Genomic DNA, 22,825 nt, shown 5'->3' with positions numbered 1-22,825 from the left:
AGAGAGATTTGGCAGATACTTCCACCTCGTGAGGAGTCAAAGCTAGTAGGGCCTAGTCTCCATCATTGCCAACGTGATTGGACTGTGAGAGGTTTCACCCATATGATTTGGCCATGACTCTTCCACATGTGATCATTTCCTATATTTGGAACATAATAATGCTTGTTGGTTTCTATGACGCCACTTCATTATGCTTAGATTCTAATATTTTAGTCATTTGGTCCAATACCTTGTAAAAATCAGTTGTAACTTATACTTTATTATTAATCCAATGAAAGAAACTGAGTTTTGACTCCATGATTTATATCTTCTACCTTTTCAATATCATTATGATCTATCATATTCAAGGGAGAGTTGACAGCTACTACCACCTCGCAAGGAGTCAAAGCAAGTGGGGCCTTGTCTCCATCATTTCCAACTTGATTGGACCATGAGAGGTTTCACCCGTATGGACTTTTGGCTACGGTTCCACACCGCAAGGAGTTAAATCGTATCCTATATGAGAAGCCATTTACTTTATAACATTAAACCTTTATAGGTAATACTGTGTGTTAATGATTGCGTAGTGTCTTATGTTTTGTTCCAGAAAAGATAAACTCATTTAAATGCTTAATGAATTTGGTCCTGTTTATTGTTTACAGACTTCGATTTAGAGAAGGAAAGGAGTGGGTTGGATGAGCAAGGGCTTAAGATAGCTGAAAATCAGGAAAGCAGCCAGAAAAACAGGCGGAAGCTTGCAGAGAGTACTCGAGGTATGTCACATTCATTATACTCTTTAGGCTCTGTTCTCGACTTTTAGCAAGAAATTGCATGTTGTATACTACCATGGGCTTGTAAATGTAATAGTAGTTTCTTTGTTAGGCATGGTATTGTACCACCTTGGTTTGTTCTTGTGTGTGGAATCATTATTTATTTTTGGACAATGAGGAACTTTGTTTAATCTAAAGCAGCTTTGAATTTAGTTTATTTATTGCCTTCTCACTAAGTTATGATTTTCATAGTGAAAGGCAAGGCATGCTTGTGAGATCTATTATTTCCTGTGGACAGATTTCAAGAAAGCTTCTGCAGATGAGAAGTTAAATCTATTTAATTCTTTGCTCAAGGGTTATCAAGAAGAAATTGACAATCTTACAAAGAGAGCAAAGTTTGGAGAGAATGCATTTCTTAATATCTACCAAAAGCTTTATGAGGCTCCAGATCCTTACCCAGTTATTGCTTCAATTGCTGTAACTACTAGATATCTTGCATTAGGTCTTCCACTTCATTTTGTGGTTTTGTGTTTAATCTGAGCCTTATTTGTTTCTCATTTCTGAATACAATCACCTTCTGTTCTGCCTGAGTTAAGGCCCTGTTCGTTTGAGATTGTGACCACCGATTGTGAGCCCCCAACCGATTATTGGGGTCAAAATTACATTACTTTTGAGTCCAATAAGCGGCCCCTTGTGGGGGCGGGGGGAGGACACAATCGGCTGTCACAATCTCAAACGAACAAGGCCTAAATATGGAGGTGAGATTATCCTCCCCATTGTTTGGTCTGAACTCTTGGTCTTGCTCCGCCACGTTCCCTTCCTTGGATTAGTCTAATTGTAGTATTTTTCTCAAGAAAGTGGAACCAACCTTTTTTGCTGTTCACTTCTTACAAAGTTCCTATAACAGTCGTTCATTCATGTTGCTTGCACACTTTCTGTGTTGATTCTTTTATTTTTGATGTAGGAACAAGATTTGAAATTGTCAGAACTGGAAACTGAGAACCGAAAGATGAAGGTTGAACTTGAGGAGTTCAGGACGGAAGCTGCCCATTTAAAGAATCAACAGGCTACAATAAGAAGATTGGAAGATCGTAACCGGCAGCTAGAACAACAGGTTAGCATAGCACAGAATAACCAATCATTTAGGGTTTTGTGTTTCTTCTTGTATTGCACTGATACTTATTTAGTGGTCTCAGTATTATTATTTCTTCTTTGGATATCATTCTCACAAATTGCACAAATTGCAACAATCACTGTAGCTGTGTGAGATTTGATTCTACTGGTCTGTTAAGAAAGCTAGTAGTTCTGACTTGTCCATGTTTTTGAATTCAATGGAAAATGCTCAATAAAAAATTAGTTAATTATTGGAAAAATATGAAAATGTAAATGCATATATGAACTTTCCGATATTTGGAAAAGACACATGCATATTGTTAGATATATCGTGTTATGCTGAGGTATACTAGTCATTTCACCAGAATAACCATAACCTGTACTCTTATATATATGTATCATATTGGTGGGAGTAGGGCTATCTCTCTCACTTTCTCTCTTTCCGCTTTGGATCTCTAGTGCAACATGTTATCAGAGTCCTAGGGTTACTGTTCCCTAGACAAAAAGAAGAAGAAGAAACCCTAGGAGCCGCCTCCCTTCCTTTTGCTACCACACACACACACACACACACGCACACATATCATATTGGTGAGTGTAGGGTTATCTCTCTCACTTTCTTCCTCTCATTCTCCCTCACTCACTTTCTTTCTCTCTGGTTTCAATCTCTAGTGCAACACATCGTAGTTCATGTTTATAAAGTAATGAAAAAGGACCAGCTGTGAATACTGACAGTTTGAAACTGCAACAGATTTTATCCATAGAATATACAAAAAATAGGATGTTAATCGCTGGTAATTATTTTACTTGTTCCATCACGTTTTTATAGTATCTGTTTTTTCATCACTCCAACTATTTATGGCCTGTTTAAGCTGGACTCTAGAATCACACTCCCTAGAGAGAGTCAACAAGATAATCTGGAGTCAACTATTTATAATACACCATTAGTTTCATGCCTTAAGCTTATCAAAAACTGTTTATTGAACACTGTTCTTTATTATTTTACTTGGCTCCTTATGCGATGGTCCCTAGCAAGTCCCATTAACATTTGTAATGTGTAGGGTATTTCTGTAAAAGCGAACAAATTTCACATTTCTACGATTTCGTGATTCACTTTTCTGTTTCCTCCCTTTTCATCCATCGATACATCTCTTCCTCTTCCTCCATCATTTGTGTATTCAAAAGAGTCATTTGGGGTCTATTACACATCTTATGATCCAGTAAAGGATAGTAGTTTACTCATAGTCAACTAAACATTATAACTTCTTTTTAACATTTAAATTGAGTGCAATGTAAATAGGGCCTACTAGGACTGTCCGATTTGAAATGGATCCTGACTGGGACACGGGATGTAGGATTTGAAGAACACTCCGAATCCGATCCGACCGATAAGGGATTTGAATGGATCGTGACTGAGACATAGGTGGATCCGATCCGAAGTGGATTCATTGACACCCCTATTTAATTGGGTATTTTACTATTAAAGTAGGTGTTTATGATTAATCAAATTGGGATAGATTTAATCAAGATGGGATAAAATGGCCTCAAGGTTAAGAGGGGTAAATTTATCATTTTAAAATTTTTAACTGAGTAAATTGAGGTCTGGTAAAAAATTAGAGATCTGCTAAGGTAGCCTTTGAGGAGCTGATATAGCTTAGGAAGAGTTGAGGTGGACCTGCACGAGTTAGCACCCGGTCAGACGACCAACTGGGAGTGGATCCTACCGATGGGCCTTCCGATGCTTAAGTCAGCCACTGCCACATATGAGGAAAGTGAAAGCTATGAATAGTAAATTTTGGGATTCAGACCTTTAACTTTGAGCTTTTAAAGGCGATATATAGTTGGAGTTTGGGTATTAGATTACCCTTCTACTCTTGGACATATGTCAACCTTTGATTAGGCAGAATTTGCTTTAAAACCTTCTTCTAGGGGGTATGATTAGTTATTTACCCCTTATTAGGTGGCATAATTACTTAGCTGTCCTTCTGCCACTTGTCGGTATGTTATTGGAGGATCATTTTTATACTCTATGAGTTGGATAATATGCTATTCTTAGGGACTATAAAGCATTTATTTTGTCAAGTAGGGACTAATTGGCAAAAATCCCCAAATCATTTCCATAAGATGATCCAAGTAGGGGTGTCAACGGATCCACTTTGGATCAGATCCACCTAGGTCACAGTCACGATCCATTCAAATTCCTTATCGGTCGGGTCGGATTCAGATTGTTCTTCGTATCCTACTTTCCACGTCATGATCACGATCCATTTTAATTCGGACCGTCCATCAGAGTGTCCTATTATGTCCCACTAAGCTAAGTAAGCAATTAATATTTTTTAAAAAGAGCTAGAATAGGGAGCGCATAATCCTACAGGGGAGCGCATAATTAATGTGATTTGACATTAAAAAGTGTTTAAGTCTGCCCACAATTCCATTAAAAGGGGAGAGAATAATCCTACAGGGGATGAAAAAATCATCTCCCTGAAAAAAAATGTGTATATATATTTTAGTAGAATCTGTCTTATTCATTTAATTCATCAGAGGTGGCTTTGAAAAAAATGTGAAAAAAATTTAGATTTTATGAATTTATATTAGGCCATGTTTGGCCATCCCTGTGAAAAAAATATTCCCCACCATAAAAAAAATTAATTCAATGGAATATTTGTAGGGCTAGTTGTTGTGGACCCCGATCTCGAGGACGGTGGGCGAGGGACACGAGATCCCCCGCCGATCCTCTAAGATCTCCACTGTGTGAAGGAGAGCTCTACCAAGGAACTCTCGAAATGATGCCACTCACAACATGGGTTGCGATATGAATGAGATACCTCTCGATGCAAGGATTAGCCGGGAACTAAGATGTACCTATAACAAAGAAGAGTCGTCATCCAAGGAAGTAGGCCCTGGATCCTATGAAATACTCAGTTACAATGGATAACCAGAGATACAAAAGTCCGTGCTTGATGACGAATGGGGAAGGTGTTAAGCGCCTCCAATTCGCCCAAGTGCAAGCACCTGGTCTCTTATGCCATTTTTAATTAGTTTTGAAGAGTTTTGGGCTAAAATCATGTGAAATGGGAACGAGTATCCCCGAGAAAACGTCTATCTAAGCATGCATGATCCGGGGATGGGCAAAATAAAATAAACATCCAAATCCTAACTCACCGCATCTAATTGTAACCCATCACATCTAGGAAAACAGTAACATCTGCACGCACAGCTACAGCTAAGCAGATAATCAAGATAAGATGAATAAATGCTACAACTAAGCAGGTGAGAGGATAGATAAGCACAGCAGTAAACTACCAAAGCAATAGAATAAACACACTACCATGCGAGCCTATGTAAGAGATAATGCTAAGAAAATAATAATCAATCTCATGCTAGGAAAGTAAGCAAGCTAACAGTAGCACATAAGAAGTCAAAGATAAACACACAATGAGCTAAAAGATACAGGGAAAGAAAGGAATCGGAAAATCAACGGTATGTGAAGACCAAAAATACCAAGGAAAAGAAAATGGAACATACGATAGGCTCAGGGAGCGATTCTAAGGAATCAAGCCCAGCGATGCTAATCTGCTGAAGATCAGACAAGTCTCGTGATCGTCATGACCTATCGTTGAGCTCAGCGAGGACAATCCCTGTGAAGGGGCCACGCTACGTCGTCGCCGGTCCCAAAACCCCATAAAACGTCGGAAAACCACGATCAAAATCGGAAATGAAATAAAAGGAAGGCTCTGAATGACTTGGTAATCATTTATCCTTGCCCATTTTGATTTTTGGTGTGAAAGGTTTGAAAGATTTTTTAGAAAATGTTTGAATGATTTTTTGATGGGTTTAAATGATTTTATTGAAAAGTTTGACTGAACTTGGGACGAAAATCCCAAGCTGCCTACGTACCCTGTGGAAATGGATCAAGCCAACGTAGTTCGAAACAGCTTTTTGAAAAACGCTTTTGTTGTTTTTGGATTTTTATGTATTTTTTATCCCTTCTGATTGAAAGGGGGTTTTTATTTCGAGGTTTCGACTTAACTTCATTAAGGAATTTACTCGATTTCAGAAATTTATTCGATTTTGGGGAAAATGGTCCGGTCAAAATGGGGTGTCTACAGTTGTGAGAGATGCACGGGAGATGGAGACTTGAGAGGATGGAAGTGATGACCGAGAATGAAAAGCTCCTTAAACCAGTAAAAAAAATCAATTCTAAATATATAAGTTCTTTTCACTAGGTTTTAGAGGTATACGATGTTATCTTCACTCCACCCACTTAATTCTCTCCCTCTCCTCATCCCCTCTAAAACAATTGGATCGAGTGGTCGACAAATATCCTGTGGAATAAATTTTCATGGTTTCCAAACATGGCCTTTGGGTAAAAGTAAAATCCCAAAATTAAGTGCATGTGTTTGCTAGGGGTAATATGTGAGTTTATGAACAAACACAATCAAACCTTACCTGAGTTTAACAGCTTGAAGAGAGATTGGGATTTCGGAACACTATTGTCGTTAATGGTAGCCAAAAGACCAAAACCTTAAAATTGCCTCTCTCTTTCCTTCATGAAACGGTGAAACTGTGAAAGTAGGAATGAAACGAGTGAAATGAACGAAATCTCGCATTCCCATCCGATTCATTAATGATAAGAGAGGTTTTGACCAAAATACCCTTCATAGAAGTGTTAGCATTTACAAAATTTGAAGGGTATATTTGTAAAACATTTCGGATCGTGACTGTCCAATGAGCATCTGCGTTGTGCCCATACCCAATCCAAATTTTTTCGGATCCCAGATTTTAGGGTCCGAAATATGCCCATGGATCCTATTTATATGTTTAGATCCTTTCATTAACATTCGGATTCGGACGCTCCATCGGACCGTCTAGATCCATTGACACTCCTAGATCCAAGCCCACCGATTTATAGAGATCCATATTATGGAAACCTATATATATAGGAGGGTGCATGGGGATATGAAATGTTTTTTTGGGCACAACCTTCCTTTATAGATCAGAGGGCTAGGATCATCCCACAGAAATGATTTTTTTTTTTTTTTTTGCACAAGCCGGGTCTACAATCCAAAAGCCTGCATGAATCTCAGGTCAAGCCGGGTTTGAAGGGGCCCGACCCGACCCAAGTTACTTACGTTATAGTATGTATTTTTTTTCTTCTTAAAACTGTTACTTTAAAAGTGAAAACTCACTCACGCGCGCACTCAATCACAGGGACTCTTTCCATCTTCTGTTTGTTTCCCCCCTTTAGCTCTAGGGTTTCAAGTTTCAACTAAATAGTTTGTTGTTTATCTCATACGAGTATAATCATTTTCATTTGGTAATGATCAATTTATTCTCTTTAGACTAGTTATTAGTTAATGCACTAAAGAGTTTGCCATGCTTGAATTTTTCTACTTCTATCAGTTGAGTTGCCTTGCCAAACAAGAGTTTTCCTTAAAAACATTGCGTCAACGTAAAAAAACCTGACCCAACCCGACCTGAGATTTATCACGGGTAGGGCCGGGTCTGGGAATCGTGGGTTTTCTGGAAAAAAACCCGACCCGACCCGAGATATTTCTCGAGTAGGGTTGGGTTCTTCAAAACCCGACCCGCCTGACCCGAGTTGCCCCCCTACATCCAATGTACAGTTTGGATCATAACTACAAAACTCGGATGGGATTTGCTAGCTAATCTCGACAAAAGCCATTTTACGTTGCCTAGCAAATCCCAAATCGGAGGGATAGGATGGATGGGCAGGGTTTTTTTTGTTGAACTACGGCTGAAGGGCTGAAGGATTAGTTGAGAGAAAGATATGCGAGTCGGTGTTTCGGTAAGATTGTTAAATAGAGAAGGGGTGATGATTTTTTCGCCCCCTTAGGATAATGCGCCCCCTGTTAACGTGAATTTGACGTCAAAGAGCGTTAAAGGGGGGCGAAAAAAATTATATCCCCTTGCCTTGTCATATTCTCATACTCTAAAAAAAAAAAAATTTAATACTAAACGACAAGATGCCTCCCTCATCTTATGAAAACATTCCAGCGCTCTAATCATTTCCGTTATTATATTCTCAGCTTCGAGTGCTTCAATGTTTTTATAAGATGCTTTAATTGTCGTTTAGTATTTAAATTTTTTCCATTCTTCCTGAGAAATGGAGAGAATCTGAGGATATAACAAGGGAAATGATTTCAGCGCGCGTAGCATCTTGTCCTTTAGTATTTAATTTTTTTTTAAAAGAAATTATATGTGAGACTGAATATAACAAGGGAAGGGGTGGCGAAAAAATCATCGCCCGGAAAGGGAAATGATTCAAGCGCTCTGCAATGTTTTTATTTTTATAAGATGCACTAATTGTCGTTTAGTATTTAAATTTTTTCCATTCTTCGACCCCTTTTTTCTTTTATCTTTTTCTTTCCCTCTTTGCAGGCATTATTCCGTAGCTTCAGAGCCCAAAAAGCCAAGCAAAGAGGCATCGCCTAACAAAGTCCATCCAACAAGATGAAGGTTTTAGTCAAAACTTTGACGGGTACTCACTTCGTGATTGAAGTCAGACCCCAAGACACGGTATTACTCTCTCTCTCTCTCTCTCTCTCTCTCATCCTTGATTCTCCTTTTCTCATGTTATTACAAACTGCCCCCTAGATTATTATTGCATATGCTGTATCAATCCCGAGTTCCCGACTCCTCCCTTTGACTCGAACCTACATCCTTGCCAGAAATACATTGGAAGCCACCAATTGCACAGCTTCTTTTACCAGGTAACAAAGACGTTGATTTTTCTTTGGCGATGCATGGTTGCAAAACCTTCAGACTGCCGATTTGGTGCCAATTTGATGCTGGTTTGGTGCTGCGTCTGACTACTAGTAGCAACTCATCAATGCTGAAAACGCTGATTACCATCGATCGACTGCAACAGCTCCTACGTCCATGCTTGGAACCATGGCATCATCTCTCCCTCGCTGCATCCGCTGCTGCTTGGATTGTGGCATACACACCGTTTACATGGCAATGCGTGACCCTCTTTTGTTTCAGGGATCGTTTTCTTGATGTAAACAACGGTATTCATCCAAGATTGGAGATGGTGAGGGTATTGAGATTGTTCTGTGACGCTACTTGATATCCGTGAAGCAATAGGTAAAGTAGAGCAAAAGAGACAAAAGTTCAAGCATGCCCTTAGAGAAAGGACATAAGAAGGAAGGAAAGAGCCGGTAATTGCACCCTTTTATTTTACACAAAACGCCCTCCCCTTGTCTTCCATATAACTTCCACCCCGTTATTGATACTTACACCCTTATATTTTGCACACTATCTAATTTCTCAAGGTCTAGTTCGATGGTTGCCACTAATTGTTGTCCTTAAGCCGCTAGTTGCCGTTCTTCTCTATCTTCTTTTTTCTTCCATTTATTTCCAAACTATTTCAGTTGAGGTGCTTCAATCCATTGAGGTATATGCCTCGGACTTTTGGGGTGTGTGCCTGAAATATTAGCTACTCTACTCAATTGAGGTACTTCAGTCCATTGAGGTAATGTGCCTCATACCTATGGAGTGTGTGCCTGAGAGAGTCTTCAACTTCTTTGTGGATCGTTCCCAAAAGTCGATCCATCTCTTTGCTCATTGTGGCATTGGTCCATTGTGACCCGTTTTATGTAGACTCGCCCATCGAGGTCTTGAGTCACATCTAGCTGATTGTGGCTTCCTTTCGGGAACCGGCATCGACGTACATTTGGCAAGAAGCATCAATCAACGTTAATGGACCTTCTTCATCAACTTGATGTGTGTAACACTAGAAGATTTGGCATTATGCCCACTAAATGTGTTGGGGACATTTTATTGTAATCAATCTGGGAACTTTTATTATAAGCAAAATCAATATACGTTTGAGGGCGCGTGTTAAGATTTGTCAGATCTGATATGGGAAAGTCTAACCATTGGATCATCTTGGAGGTAGATTAGGCAAGTTGGTTAGTTTGGGAAATCTAGATAGATTAGGCAACTAGATTGAGTTGGAATAATATCTTTCCATAGTTATCTAGATTTGATTAGATTTGATTCTATGTTTATCATGTAAGTGCTCTTTATAAGCACCGATTGACTGCCTTTGTAAAAATATCCAAGATTAGTGAAATTTAATTTTCTATTATTTTTCACCATTGTGACCCGTTTTATGTAGACTCGCCCATCAAGGCCTTGAGTCACGTCTAGCCCATTGTGGCTTCCTTTCGGCAACCGGCATTGACGTATATTTGGCAAGAAGCATCAATCAACGTTAATGGACCTTCTTCATCAACTTGATGTGTGTTACACTAGAAGATTCGGCAGTATGCCGCTATGTATGTTGGGGACATTTCCTTATAATCAATTTGAGAATTTTTTATTGTAAGCAAACGTATATTGATTTTCAATCTATATACGTTTGAGGGGGAGTGTTAAGATATGTGGATCTAACCGTTGGATTCCATGGTGGCAGATTGGTAGTTGGTTTAGATTAGGATGATTAGATAAGGGAAGATGATTAGATTAGGGAAGTTGATTTAGATTAGGAAGATCTTCATCTCTTGTTCTTATCTTTATCTCTTTCCTTATTTTTATCTTTATCTGTAATTGCTTATTTAAGCAATCTCTATTATTAATGAAAATACATCTGAGATTAGTGAAAATCACAGAATTTAACACACCCCTATAAAATATGGTGAGTTTTGTGTGATTTTGGTTGGAAATAACTCCACTTTTTTTTTTGGCGAGTGGTACATATTTGCACTGGCTCTCTTTCCAATTAGTGGTTGGACTGAAGCTCGTAGTTAGGGGTGCAATCAAGAAATAAACCTTGAGATATTTTTACGTGGCAGAATCCTGGATGCTTACAATGCAATCGAGGAGGAGCCTAGAGAATTTTATAGTCAATGAAAAGTGTGTGGTATTGGCTTGATAATATATATGATGCCATGTGGCCATGATTGGTGTGCCGTGTGCATTATTTTTATCTTGTAGACAACTATCCACATTTGCCCACTTACTGCTGTGATCACATTTCTCATGTGTGGTGTTGGATTGATATGATCTTTATACCATGCCATGCCCCATGCCTGCTCCCTGCTCTTGTCTTGCAGGCTCCCCACGCTGAATAACATGTGGGCGGTTTGCCTTTGGTAAAGATGGGGAACACCTGCTTGCCGACCCCTCTCTTCCTATGGACGACCAAAAGCAGGGTGCCCCCTATTACTCATCTATAGGGCGTGTGAGACTTGATTTGCGGCAGTCAAGGTCTGTATAAGCGATCAAATTTGCGCCCCCTATTAGTAAGGGCATGTTTTAGTTCTGGCAGGGTTCACCCTTGCAGAAGAGATGGAAGGGCAACCATTCAGAATGCAAGGCATGTGTGGAAGCGAGCAGGCAGGAATGGAGGCTGCGAACGATACTCTTTACTTACCACATGGTGTAGTGGTGCTTTGACCACATCAATCAGGAATATATAAATAAAATTTCGATGATAAATAAATAAATAGAAAAGAATCCCAAAAAAATGGGATCAAATAAATAAAGAAAAATCTCATTATCCAAATCTATTTAAATCAAATCCATTCTATTTATATTTATATATATTTATGAGGAACCTTCAGCGTTTGGCAGCCTTGGAACTTGATTCAAGTGGAAGGAAGAATGCATAAACTGCAATAGAGGAGAAATGACAGATCACCTGCCGATCTTTGATCCAACTAAACTATGCAAGAAGAATGGGATAAGATTGACCGGAAAAAATGCCATCTCCATCAATCTACGCTCATTGATGAGATGATGACATAGAGCAGAAAGTATACCGACCGAAGATACATAAGGTAGGGGGGATTGAGGGAATCGAATAGCGAATGAACTTGCGGTTAAGACATGTCATGCATCTCCTACCTAATGCAATTGACTGAGTCGACATCTCTTTCGTTCAATAATGCCAGTGCTGATACACTACTTGTTGAAAAAGACACTACACTTGGAGGGAACGAGCGTTGTGGTAACGGGCCGTAAGAAAGAAGGGCATTCCTTCCGCCGTCATTGACGTGGTGAGATAGATAGACGTTCAATCCTGCAGCAGCTAGTTGCTTGGTCTGTCTGATCTCACACTTCAATCAACCCATTCTGTCCTTGTTAACTTACCTTCCCTTTAACGAACATATATGTTTCTCATTGACTCTCCCCTTATCGGCGCGCCGGGGGAGCACCTGCGCCCCAACTCGCTAGCGCTTCGACCAAATAGTCAACGTCAGACGTTTTGAGGCTTGCTCCAGCTCCGATTCCAAATGTTATGTTCGTTGGTATACAATGTGTTTTGACCATCAGGTTTTATACTAATCATCTTTGTGTCCTTCCAATTTTATCAGATGTCTCTGAAGAGACACCTTTCTGACACCTTGTTCAAATTCTCATTCACCTACTTCATAAATAAGTAATTGTTTTCTCATGTAATATATTTATGTTTTATTTATGCAAGACGTTTTCTAGGGATTAGGAAAGCCAAAACTCACACTAGTCAAATGCTATGTCACACTCATGTGGATAATATTTCCTTTGAATTTTTATGCTTGTAATGGATACACATCATGTACCATCATGCATACTGTACTTTTGGATGCTTCCACAGAAGAGTATCTCCTAATCATGGCTGACTCATTTGTAATTGGAGCTATATTTGTGGCAATAATCTCCATCTTTTTAGAGGATAACTTTTTGGTGTTAGAATTTAATTCATGTATTTGAGGCTATTCATACTCCTTTGTCAGTTTGCTAGACAAGAATTACCATTCTATCATGCACACAGACACGGTCTTTCCCATGGATCTTGTATTTTGGTTTTTCAACCATATCAGTCTCCATCTTCTACTATGTTGATAATTTAAGTTGGATAGTGGGTCACTCATTAGAAAAAAGGAATCTATTTTATGCATAGTAGGCATCTGGCCAACCGCATTCATGTGTGCTAGCATCTCCTTTTTATATTTGGTTGTTCTGTCTTGTTTGTATATAACCAGGCCAATTCAAGTTTCAAAATCTGTTATTGCAGGTTGCTGTTGTCAAAAGGCATATAGAAATAGTCCAGGGTCCATACGTTTACCCCAGTGCACAGCAAATGATTATACATGGAGAGAAAGTCCTTAAAGATACCACCACATTGGAAGAGAACAATGTTTCTGATAATAGTTTTCTAGTCATTATGTTGACTAAGGTAAGACCGTAAGAGTTCTATGCTATTGAGGTAATTTTATTATCCTATTTCCATTTCTAGTTTGTAATGGAGGTAGCTGAAACATCTTTCTAATTGGTATAGTTAGTTGCTTTTTAGTTTGATTTTCAAAATAAATTTATTTACATCCAATCTGCAACATTTTTGCATGCTATACCACGCTATAGATTAATTTTAATATTAAATTTTGATTTATTTTAACAACATAAGAAGTTTTACTTGCTCAATATAATACATCAACCTCAAATGATTTAGACTTCCACGAGAAAAAGTAAAAGAATAAAAAACGTTTATAGATATAGCTCACCAACATATAGAGGAAAATGATGACTATTAACTAAAGATAACCTATTCACCACATTCCCTGCAAGAGGGTGTTCCTTAGAATTAGCCTGCCTCCCAAGTCCCACTATGCTAAAGAAAAATGGGAAGAGTGCCATAATCTCCAGAGCCTCCATCACTTCAGCTTGTCTCCAAGGATAACCGTCCTCAAAGTGAATCCATCTTATCACATTATACAAAATCCCCTCTTCCACATTCAATATACTGGCAAGATCATTCCCCCCCCCCCAAAAAAAAAAAAAAAAAAATTCAACAGACTGACAAGACAATCAACAAAGAGCTTAAATCGTTGCTTTATAGCCATCACTTCTGTTTCAATAGCATCCTTAACTCCTACTGAGCTGGAGAATACCTATCCCTCTACTCTCCGGTCGTCTCTATTGATTCCTCTGATACTGATCATGCCATGAGTACCAGTACTAAAACCATCCAGATTGAGTTCAAGTACCTGTGGCGGTGGTGGAATCAATCTATTATCCACATCCTTCTTATATCTTCTCTTGCCTTTCCTCGGAAAGGATTAGTTACCACCATGGATTTAAATTTCGGTTTCGGTTTCGATTTCGCCCTTGGAAGAAACAGAAATTTCGGCCGAAATCTGGTAATAAAAAAGTATTATTTTATTAATTCTCAAATTTCATCTGAAATTACGTAAATTTTGGATTTTGCCAAATTTCGGTTTCGGTCCCAACCCAAATCTGAAATTTCGGACCAAAATTTCGGATTTCGGATGAAATTTAAAACCATGGTTACGACCGTACACTTGAGAGCTTAAGGATACTATAATTTCTTGAAGGCTTCTTACTTTCTTTTTAACATCGAGAATTCTTCTGTTATGCTTCTTCCAAAGAGCCCATACAATAGCTAACTTTCAAAGCTGGATTCCCTCTCACTGACCATGGGACAAATCCCCAGTTCTGTACTGAACTCTCAAAGCACTTATGCATTGTCCAACAACATTGTGAAAGAGATAAGACCATCTGTCCTACCTTGTAAGATACCGAGCAATCAGTAAGAATGTGACTAACTGATTCCTTTGCCTGTGACACATCAAGTCACACATTTGTTTGGAATTCTCCATTTCTGTGAGTCAGGTGTTCAACTTGAAATCATTTTGAGACGTATTGTCCAAAAATGGAAACGTTTTTTGAGGTCCAAATTAGACCATAATCTCACTGTCTAAACTTAATTGCCATTATGACATGCTAATTAAGTAGATCGATGTTCGGACAACACCTACAGACCTTTCTGTTCTATCCTTTTCTTCTAATATGTGTATCACTGAACTATCTCATAAGTGATGTCATTGCATCAATCTCACTGTCTACAAGATTCCTTCGAAATGTCGGCTACCATGAAATACCAACATGATATCTAACACTGCAGTCGGCTACAAATACTCCCTTATCTAGCGAAACCATACAAAGAGATGGAACGAGGAGCTCCAACAGTTGCTCACTGCACCATGATTGTAGCCACAATCTGACTCTGTTCCCCTAATCCACTGTGATTCGAATACCTTTATCGAACTCCAATCGAATACCTTTATTGAACTCCAATTGAATACCTTTATTAAAATCCTCTGCCACTTGCTAAAGGTTTTGAATTTCGGTTTCGATTTTGGACCCCACGGAAACGGAAACGTTTCGGTTTCGGTTGGAAATTTCGGTGGAAATCCTGTAAAATCAATGAAACGTATTAAAACATATACAAATCATAAAGATTTAAAGATGCAACTTCAGGAAAGGCTAGAATAGGCACAAATAAACACTTAGAAATCATCATATAAGCAAGACAACCATCCATAATGGTTTAAAAACATCAAACACCTAATGGCATGCATAATCGCGCATGTCAAACAATTTAGTACCTGCCAAATTTCACATGTAATTCATATAAATATTTATAAATAATGCATGCACCACATTTTGCGTTCACTTCATATAAATATAATTTTGTAATGGGATTTTCTAGTGTCCATTGCAAAAGGCATTTTGCAGATGCTCTGTTGCATTTCAGAGCAGCCACCTTGTGAATGAAGACAAAATCTGCTGAAAAATGAGCCTATGTAGCTGCTCTGACACGCAACAGGGCATCGGCGAAATTTCTTTTGCGATGGACGCTAGCAAATCCCTTTTATAATACATACTATTATAGTATACGAGTTTTTATTTGGTGTAAGGCCTTACAACAATACGGTAGAGGTGCCACCCTTGATATTTGATCCAACTGCAGCTCACTTTTTGAGATGCTGCTTTTGGATCAAATATCAAGAGTGGTACCTCCACCGTACAAGGGCCTTATTGTTGTAAGGCCTTACACCATATGATTTCTCATAGTAAACGACTATTACACTTACGATTTTGGTCATTTTGGTTTCGGTTTGGTGGGGATGGAAATAGAAACATTTATGTCATTTCGTGTCGATTTCGGTGGAAATTTAAAACCACACTGCTTTATGCCCCATATTCGTCTAATCTAATCTGGTCAGAATCTTATGGCTCCCTCCTCCCAATTCCTGACCCTACTTCCTTGCTTTGACTTCTCTCCACAATTTGACATTCTTTTCTCTGAACCTGACAACCACTTTCCTAGAAGCATCTACGTCATGACCCTTAAACACCTGACACCAACCTCCCCTTCTTTCTTTGGGTCGGAAACCTCATATTTTTTCCTACTTTCCTCCGCATTCGATGAAAATCTTGTGAAGGCAATCAAGCCCTAAATCACTCTAACCGGCCAATTTAATAAGGGAGTAATATCTTCCAACAGATAGCAAACCCCCACACTCAAGTGTATATGCTATCTCCCTCATGAACCAATCATCCATTATGAGTCCTATGCTTGCAGATTTGTTAAAATTAATTCGTTGCACCAACATTATCATGACAAGTAAGGACCATATTTAGATTTCATGCCCCACTTATGAACTAAATAACAAGAATACGTTTTTCTATCTTTTTTTTTTCTTTTTTTTGAAATAGCGACTTATTAGAAGGAAAACGGCCCCAATGCCATATAAGAGCGAAAAAAGAAAATAAATTACACATTAAAAAAAACAAGAACAAGAACCAAAAGTTCAAATCCAACATTGTTTTCCAGAACTTGTCATCATTACACATGCCTTGAAGTTTGGAATTGTGAAACAACTAGTTGCTCCAAAAGCTTAAGCTGCTGGAGAAGGCGTTATATATTCTTTAATACTTTAACACTCCCTCTCACGTGTGGCCCCTATTTCTTTGGGTTGGCCTACACGTGGCACATGTGGCCCCACTTTTGGGTTGACCATTGCTTGTGGATTTTTTTAACATCTAGCAGGTTTGAACTCAGGACCTTTGCTCTGATACCATGTGAAACAACCAGTTGTTCCAAAAGCTTAAGCTATTGGAGAAGGCTTTATTTAAGGAAGTGATATATCCACCCCTTTTCATTATTTGGGACACCCACCTGCAGTGTATGCTGGCAATCAAATCCATTGAATCCTTCCCATGTGAAGTACAACAGCCCCTTTTCAGTCATAGATACACTGCAGGTGGGTGTCCCAAGTAATGAAAAGGGGCTGATATATCACTTCCCTTTATTTATTCTTTTATACTTTAACAGGAATTTGTCAACTTTGTCATTTCCTTTTCTATGAATGTGAGAGGAGGCAAAGAACATGACTCAAAATTCACTCTTAGTGACTTCATCTCATGAAACAATCTACGAAGTCACCAATCTCCATGGGAGTCTCAATCTCTTTGTTGGCCCAAGTAGGAAACCCAAGAGGAGAGGGAGGGGTGAATTTGGCTTTTATAAACTTCTGTTCTTTTAAAGATAATTCACAAATGCAATAACAAAATAAAATCACGGAAACTAAAAGGATCAACAAGCATAAGAAAAATAAAGAGGAAGAGAAGATATCCCCTCCTTAATCCTTCACTAACTAATCTTCTTACAAGTGAAGATCAAATCGTTTACACGCCGAAGGCTGATACCGTGCCTTCCCATGGACTTCAAGCTTGACTTCGAAGGTTGATTTGGTGCCTTCTCACCAATCATGGATATTCTTGACATTTCATATGTAACCCTAGTGATGCATATATAATACAGTTTATGAGAGAAAGAGTTATCAACTTCCCCTCTCTCTTTCTCTTTTACTTCTTTTCTTCTCCTTTCTTCCTCTCCTTCTCCAATGGTACTTCAAATACGTCGAACAGATCTCTAACTGTTTTTTTCTCATGTTAGTGTTCTTGGGTTGCTCAATTGACGAGTTGCTCTGGTAATAGCAGAACTAGTTTAATTGGTCAACTGTGACTCAGATTGGCAATTTTGCAAGCCTTGGTTAGTACTTTATGTGGCATGCTTGGAAAAGAACTTCAATCTCTAATTTGTGATTGATCTTTATTAGTGTTTTTTTTTGGAATCATTCTTCACCTTCTTGTTGTCTCTATGTTCTGCTCTATTGCATCTCATCAAATTGGCATATTCTCATAATAATGTTAGTGTGCTTGTATCATATTCCATGTGACAAAGTCTCAAATATTTTAAGACTCAAAGTTCATCAAGTGGAGCTTCAACATCAGCGGTTTCGACTACGAGCCAGGTATGATGTTGATGCATTGAATTATATTATTTGGACTTCCATAATTTTCTTGTTTGTTTGGTTTTTCCTTTTTCTATTTTACTTTCTCTTGCACTTATTAATTTTACGTCTATAGTATCTTCTTTATTTGTGTTTTCTCTTAAAACTTTCTTTTGCAATTATCCATCTCGTTATTTTACATCAATTGAACATGAAACAAGCTAGTCTCGTGCAATTTAGTATGGTTTGGATGGATTTAGTTATTTTGGTTCAATTGAACATGTAACACTCCAATCTGGTGCAATTTACTTTACTGTTGGATGTATATTGTTATCCTCAATGACACTTAAATTGGAAAATGTATGAAAATGTCATCAACTTGGACCTGCTGGTATTTGAAGTGCTGGAAATTTTCAGAGACATCTAATGGCATCAATCCAAAATTTCTCTGAATCGCACCCTGTTTTAACCAATTTTATTGGGGATCTCTTGCGCTAGACAGGCTAATATAAGCCAAAATTTCTTGATCAATATTATCGTAGAACACCTTGCCGGCGAACCCACTAGAACTGGGTTTCCTTGACATTCCTTCTATGGGATTTGCTAGGCAATTTCTTGGATTCACAGCTCACTTTTTGCAGCAGAGAACAGCCTCATAGGCTCACTTTTTAGCAGATTTTGTCTTGTTCATTTAATTCATATGAGGTGGTTGGCGTCTCACTTTTGCAGCAGAGAACAACCACACACTTGGATCTTTTTCCTCAGGTTGGGACAATATGAACTTTTATGTTACTTTATTTTTAGCTTTTTGAGTTGCTAATAAACTATATTATTCTGCCCACAGGGCCTTCCGACTGTTGGTTCTAATGCTGGTGCTGGCACCCTGGATTTTCTATGAAACAGCCCACAGGTAACTACCTACTAATGTACCTGCTAATGCTGTAGCTAGAGATGTGCAGTGACTTTCCAATGGTTTATAACTATACATCCTTTTGTCCCCATGCAGTTTCAAGCCTTGCGAACTATGGTTCAGGCAAACCCCCAAATCCTACAGGTTTTCTTCTATTTCTTGTATCTTGTTAATTCCATGCTTTGCGTCTTTGAGTTGTTTTAGTGTGGTTTTATAAGAATCACCTTCTGGTTGATAGCCAATGGTTCAAGAACTAGGAAAACAAAATCCTGGCCTAGTGAGACTCATTCAAGATCACCAAGCTGAATTTCTTCGCCTGATCAATGAACCTGTCGCGGGACAAGAGGGGTGAGCCTTCGTTATGTTCGTACACTAGTGTTTGTGATAATTGTTGTTTATGGTTTCCTAACTTTGTGCTATGAACAGCGATCTATTGGGTCAGCAGGCCTCATCAATGCTACAGGCAGTCACAGTTACTCCTGCGAATCCCAGGGATCTTTTTCCTCAGGTTGGGAAAATATTGAGAAACATCCAGTTACTCCAAAAGCTTAAGCTGTTGGAGATGGTGTTATCTATTCTTTTATACTTTAACACTCCCCCTCACATGTGGCCCCTCATTCTAGGGTTGGCCTACATGTGGCACATGTGGCCCCTCTTTTGGGTTTGGCCATTGCATGTGGATTTTTTCCATCAAGGAGATTTGAACTCGGGACCTTTGGCTCTGATAACATGTGAAACTACCAGTTACTCAAAAAGCTTAAGCTGTTGGAGAAGATGTTATTTATTCTTTTATACTTTAACTAATATGAGCATTGGTGTTGCTTTCTTTTCTGCTTATTGAGTTGCTAATAAACTTTATTATTCTGCCCACAGAGCCTTCCGACTGTTGGTTCTAATGCTGGTGCTGGCACCCTGGATTTTCTACGCAACAGCCCACAGGTAACTACCTACTAATGTACGTGCTAATGCTGTAGCTAGAGATGTGCAGTGACTTTCCAATCGTTTATAACTTGACGTACTTTTGTCCCCATGCAGTTTCAAGCCTTGCGAACTATGGTTCAGGCAAACCCCCAAATCCTATTTCTTTCATCTTGTTAATTCCTTGCTTTTCGTCTTTGAGTTGTATTTGTGTGGTCTTATAACAGTCACCTTCTAGTTGAGAGCCAATGCTTCAAGAACTAGGAAAACAAAATCCTCTCAAAATGAGACTCATTCAAGATCACTACGCTGAATTTCTTCGCCTGATCAATGAACCTATCGAGGGACAAGAGGGGTGAGCCTTCGTTATGTTCGTAAGCTAGTGTTTGTGATAATTGTTGTTTATGGTTTCCTAACTTTGTGCAATGAACAACGATCTACTGAGTCAAATGGCCTCATCAATGCTACAGGCAGTGACAGTTACTCCCGAGGATCGGGAAGCTATCGAACGTGTGAGTTGTTAGAGTAATTAGGTCAAGCAAGAGGTTGCTTGAAGCATTACACCCAAGGTATCTAGTTTGGAATACCAAGTTTGTTGCCTCCAGCCCCTATATATAGAGATACACTAGGGTTAGAAGAGGTTAATGGGCTCCAGCCCAAATGGGCCCACTACACCTGGTCCATTACCTATTGGGCTTATATTAGAACATACATGGGTTATATGATATACCCAACATGAGTCTCTTGCCACATGTACCTAATGCAAGTAGTGATTTTTTTTTTTTTAAGTTTAATGCAAGTTGTTATCACATTATCCTAAACCTGCTAATAATGTGTATAAATTTCTTATTTCCGATGTCGGTTAATACATTTTAGGGTCAAGAGCATACTTGTTATGTAATCTTGTTTCTATTTCTCGTCCAAATGCCGTACCTATGTTTAAGGTTTGTACTTTTTAACTCTACTGTTTTTTCTGGCGATCTTAATTGGTAGGAGTCCGTTATGTATTTTGGCTACTTGAGGCAATGGGGTTCAATCGAGCAATTGTATTGGAGTTCTTCTTTGCCTGCAACAAGAACGAAGAGCTAGCTGTAAACTATCTTTTGGATCGTTTCCATTAGTTTGAGTGATAAGAGAGTGTGAGGGGAAACCGGACTATTTTAGGAGTTCATCCTTTCCCAGTCCTTAGCTGTTGTAACATCAGTACATAGACTGGACTAGAAGAGGAACTATAGCAGAAACTCTTTTCTTTTTCTTTTTTTTCTTCTTTTCTTATTTTTCGTTCTTTCTTTCAGGATATAGTACATTAATTAATAATATATTTGCACAATATGTGATGGAAATCTTTAATTCTGTATAATGTTTGCACCGGATTATATCACCGGTGATGTGCATTTTTGGCACCATTTCTATACAATTGTTTTACAGCTGATGCTCGTTCAAGTGGGCATGCGAAGAGGTGTGTGTATTGTGTCAAGTGATGGAAAAGCCCCCAAGATTGATATGGGTCTAGCTGTTTGTGCTGATGATGGGCCCATAAATATCTTGGTGAGATTGACGGCAGCACTCTTCTGTTAATGTTACTTTGATCCAACAGCAGCGCACTTTTTAAGAGGCTGCTGTTGGATCAAATATCAAGGGTGGTACTTTTGACGTACCTCCTTCACAGGACTTGTTGGTCTTGCACCATATAAAAACTCTTATATGGTGCCAGACCATATAAAAACTTTTGACGTACCACCTTCACAGGACTTGAAGGTCGGCCACAACATAAATTCTCGATAAGAGTTTTTATATGGTACCAGGCCGTCAAGTACCGTCAAAACAGTACCGCCCTTGATATTTGATCCGATAGCACCGCACTTTATAAGAGGCTTCTGTTGGATCAATTATCAAGGGTGGTACTATTGACGTACCACCTTCATGGGACTTGATGGTCGGCCACCATATAAATTCTCTCATTAGAAACATATGGTTTTGTTTTGACTTCATTTTTCAATTATTATGTGCATTCTGGTTCTAGTTTAATTTTGTTCATGCTTGAGATCAATGTCCTCAATTTCATTTGGTTTGAATGGTTAGCGATTTTAGGGGTGTCATGAAAACGGGAAAAAAAAACCCAAATCTGGATCCGTCCCGATTACAAGTTAAATTTTGGGATGGGCCCATGGGTTGAATGATCCAGACCGACGATTGGCTCTTCTGTATATTGGGTATTTGTTACTAGTCAATGAAGCTCTGTCTATTTGGTCTGTTCACTATCAGTCTGGTTGCACATAGTTACCTCATAGAGTAGGGGTGAACCAGAACTCAAGTAGTCAACATGTGTAACAACAGTGAAGTAGTTTCCTCGTAAGAGTAGTGATTAGTAGTGTTTGGTGTGAACTGAAGTAGCGTGTTGGTATGGAGTGGCATTACCAAAATAAGACACAGAAGTTGATCCCTATTTGTAAGTAAGACTAGTTTAGTAGTCTTATATGCCAATGTGAAGGTGGGGTCTTCTTGCATGTGAAAGCTCTTCCAGCCGACTGACCTCCCTTTGTGACTATATTTGTATTTTAGCTAATCCCATACATTATCTTATTTTCATTTGTCGGGATTTTCCTATTCAATATCGTGAGGTTTCAACTAATCTATGTGGCCTCCACATCTTACCAAATTGTTCCATTTTTTTAAGAAAGTGATAGGATTAATTGGGCCCACATGCAATGTCTTTATAAATATTATATCTATAAAAACAATCATTCTATCTGCCTATGGCATCATTGGTGAAATACCTAAACTAGTCGATTAATTTTCATTTTACACTGCTATTAGGGTGTAAACGGATCGAATTAGGAGCGGATATGGCTATATCCGAATTCGATTACAGTATACACTATCCGAATTCGGATTCGACGGATATTTAATATCTATTACCGAATTCGTATCCGTCGGATATTGTTCGAATTCGGATATTATCCGTATCCGTTTATCCGGTAAATTCGAACATTTTATTGCAGCACTTTATCTTTTTTCTCCTACTT

General features: G+C 38.7%; 1 protein-coding gene across 13 annotated transcripts; it reads left to right on the top strand.

Annotated features, from left to right (window-relative positions):
* Positions 1 to 550: 550 nt before the first annotated feature.
* LOC143877808 (ubiquitin receptor RAD23d-like) lies at positions 551 to 21,149 on the top strand. 13 transcript variants are annotated; one of them, XM_077380046.1, is made up of 17 exons: positions 551 to 752; positions 1,048 to 1,226; positions 1,714 to 1,863; positions 8,262 to 8,399; positions 12,886 to 13,047; positions 17,635 to 17,730; positions 17,923 to 17,992; positions 18,701 to 18,736; positions 18,816 to 18,881; positions 18,978 to 19,025; positions 19,120 to 19,229; positions 19,308 to 19,389; positions 19,755 to 19,820; positions 19,917 to 19,943; positions 20,045 to 20,154; positions 20,270 to 20,317; positions 20,541 to 20,700. In XM_077380046.1, the coding sequence occupies exons 10-16, from the start codon at positions 18,996 to 18,998 to the stop codon at positions 20,274 to 20,276; spliced, it is 432 nt and encodes a 143-aa protein (XP_077236161.1). In that variant the 5' UTR covers positions 551 to 752; positions 1,048 to 1,226; positions 1,714 to 1,863; positions 8,262 to 8,399; positions 12,886 to 13,047; positions 17,635 to 17,730; positions 17,923 to 17,992; positions 18,701 to 18,736; positions 18,816 to 18,881; positions 18,978 to 18,995; the 3' UTR covers positions 20,277 to 20,317; positions 20,541 to 20,700. The 13 variants fall into 13 exon arrangements, with proteins under 13 accessions (XP_077236161.1, XP_077236160.1, XP_077236151.1 ...); XM_077380045.1 differs by having other exon boundaries at positions 1,048 to 1,251; XM_077380036.1 differs by lacking the exon at positions 1,048 to 1,226.
* The last annotated feature ends 1,676 nt before the right edge of the window (positions 21,150 to 22,825 follow it).

Source organism: Tasmannia lanceolata, unplaced genomic scaffold (genome assembly GCF_043159265.1).
Source record: "Tasmannia lanceolata isolate RefF3 unplaced genomic scaffold, GAP_Taslan_0.1 ptg000005l, whole genome shotgun sequence".
NCBI classification, from domain to species: domain Eukaryota; kingdom Viridiplantae; phylum Streptophyta; class Magnoliopsida; order Canellales; family Winteraceae; genus Tasmannia; species Tasmannia lanceolata.
This window is presented reverse-complemented; position numbering and strand designations above follow the sequence as displayed.

Coding starts and splice junctions, on each gene's coding strand:
- LOC143877808 (XM_077380037.1), top strand. CDS start 18,996: ATGGTTCAGGCAAACCCCCAAATCCTACAG. Junction 19,230..19,307: donor CCTGTCGCGGGACAAGAGGG/GTGAGCCTTCGT, acceptor TGCTATGAACAG/CGATCTATTGGGTCAGCAGG. Junction 19,390..19,754: donor CCAGGGATCTTTTTCCTCAG/GTTGGGAAAATA, acceptor TTCTGCCCACAG/AGCCTTCCGACTGTTGGTTC.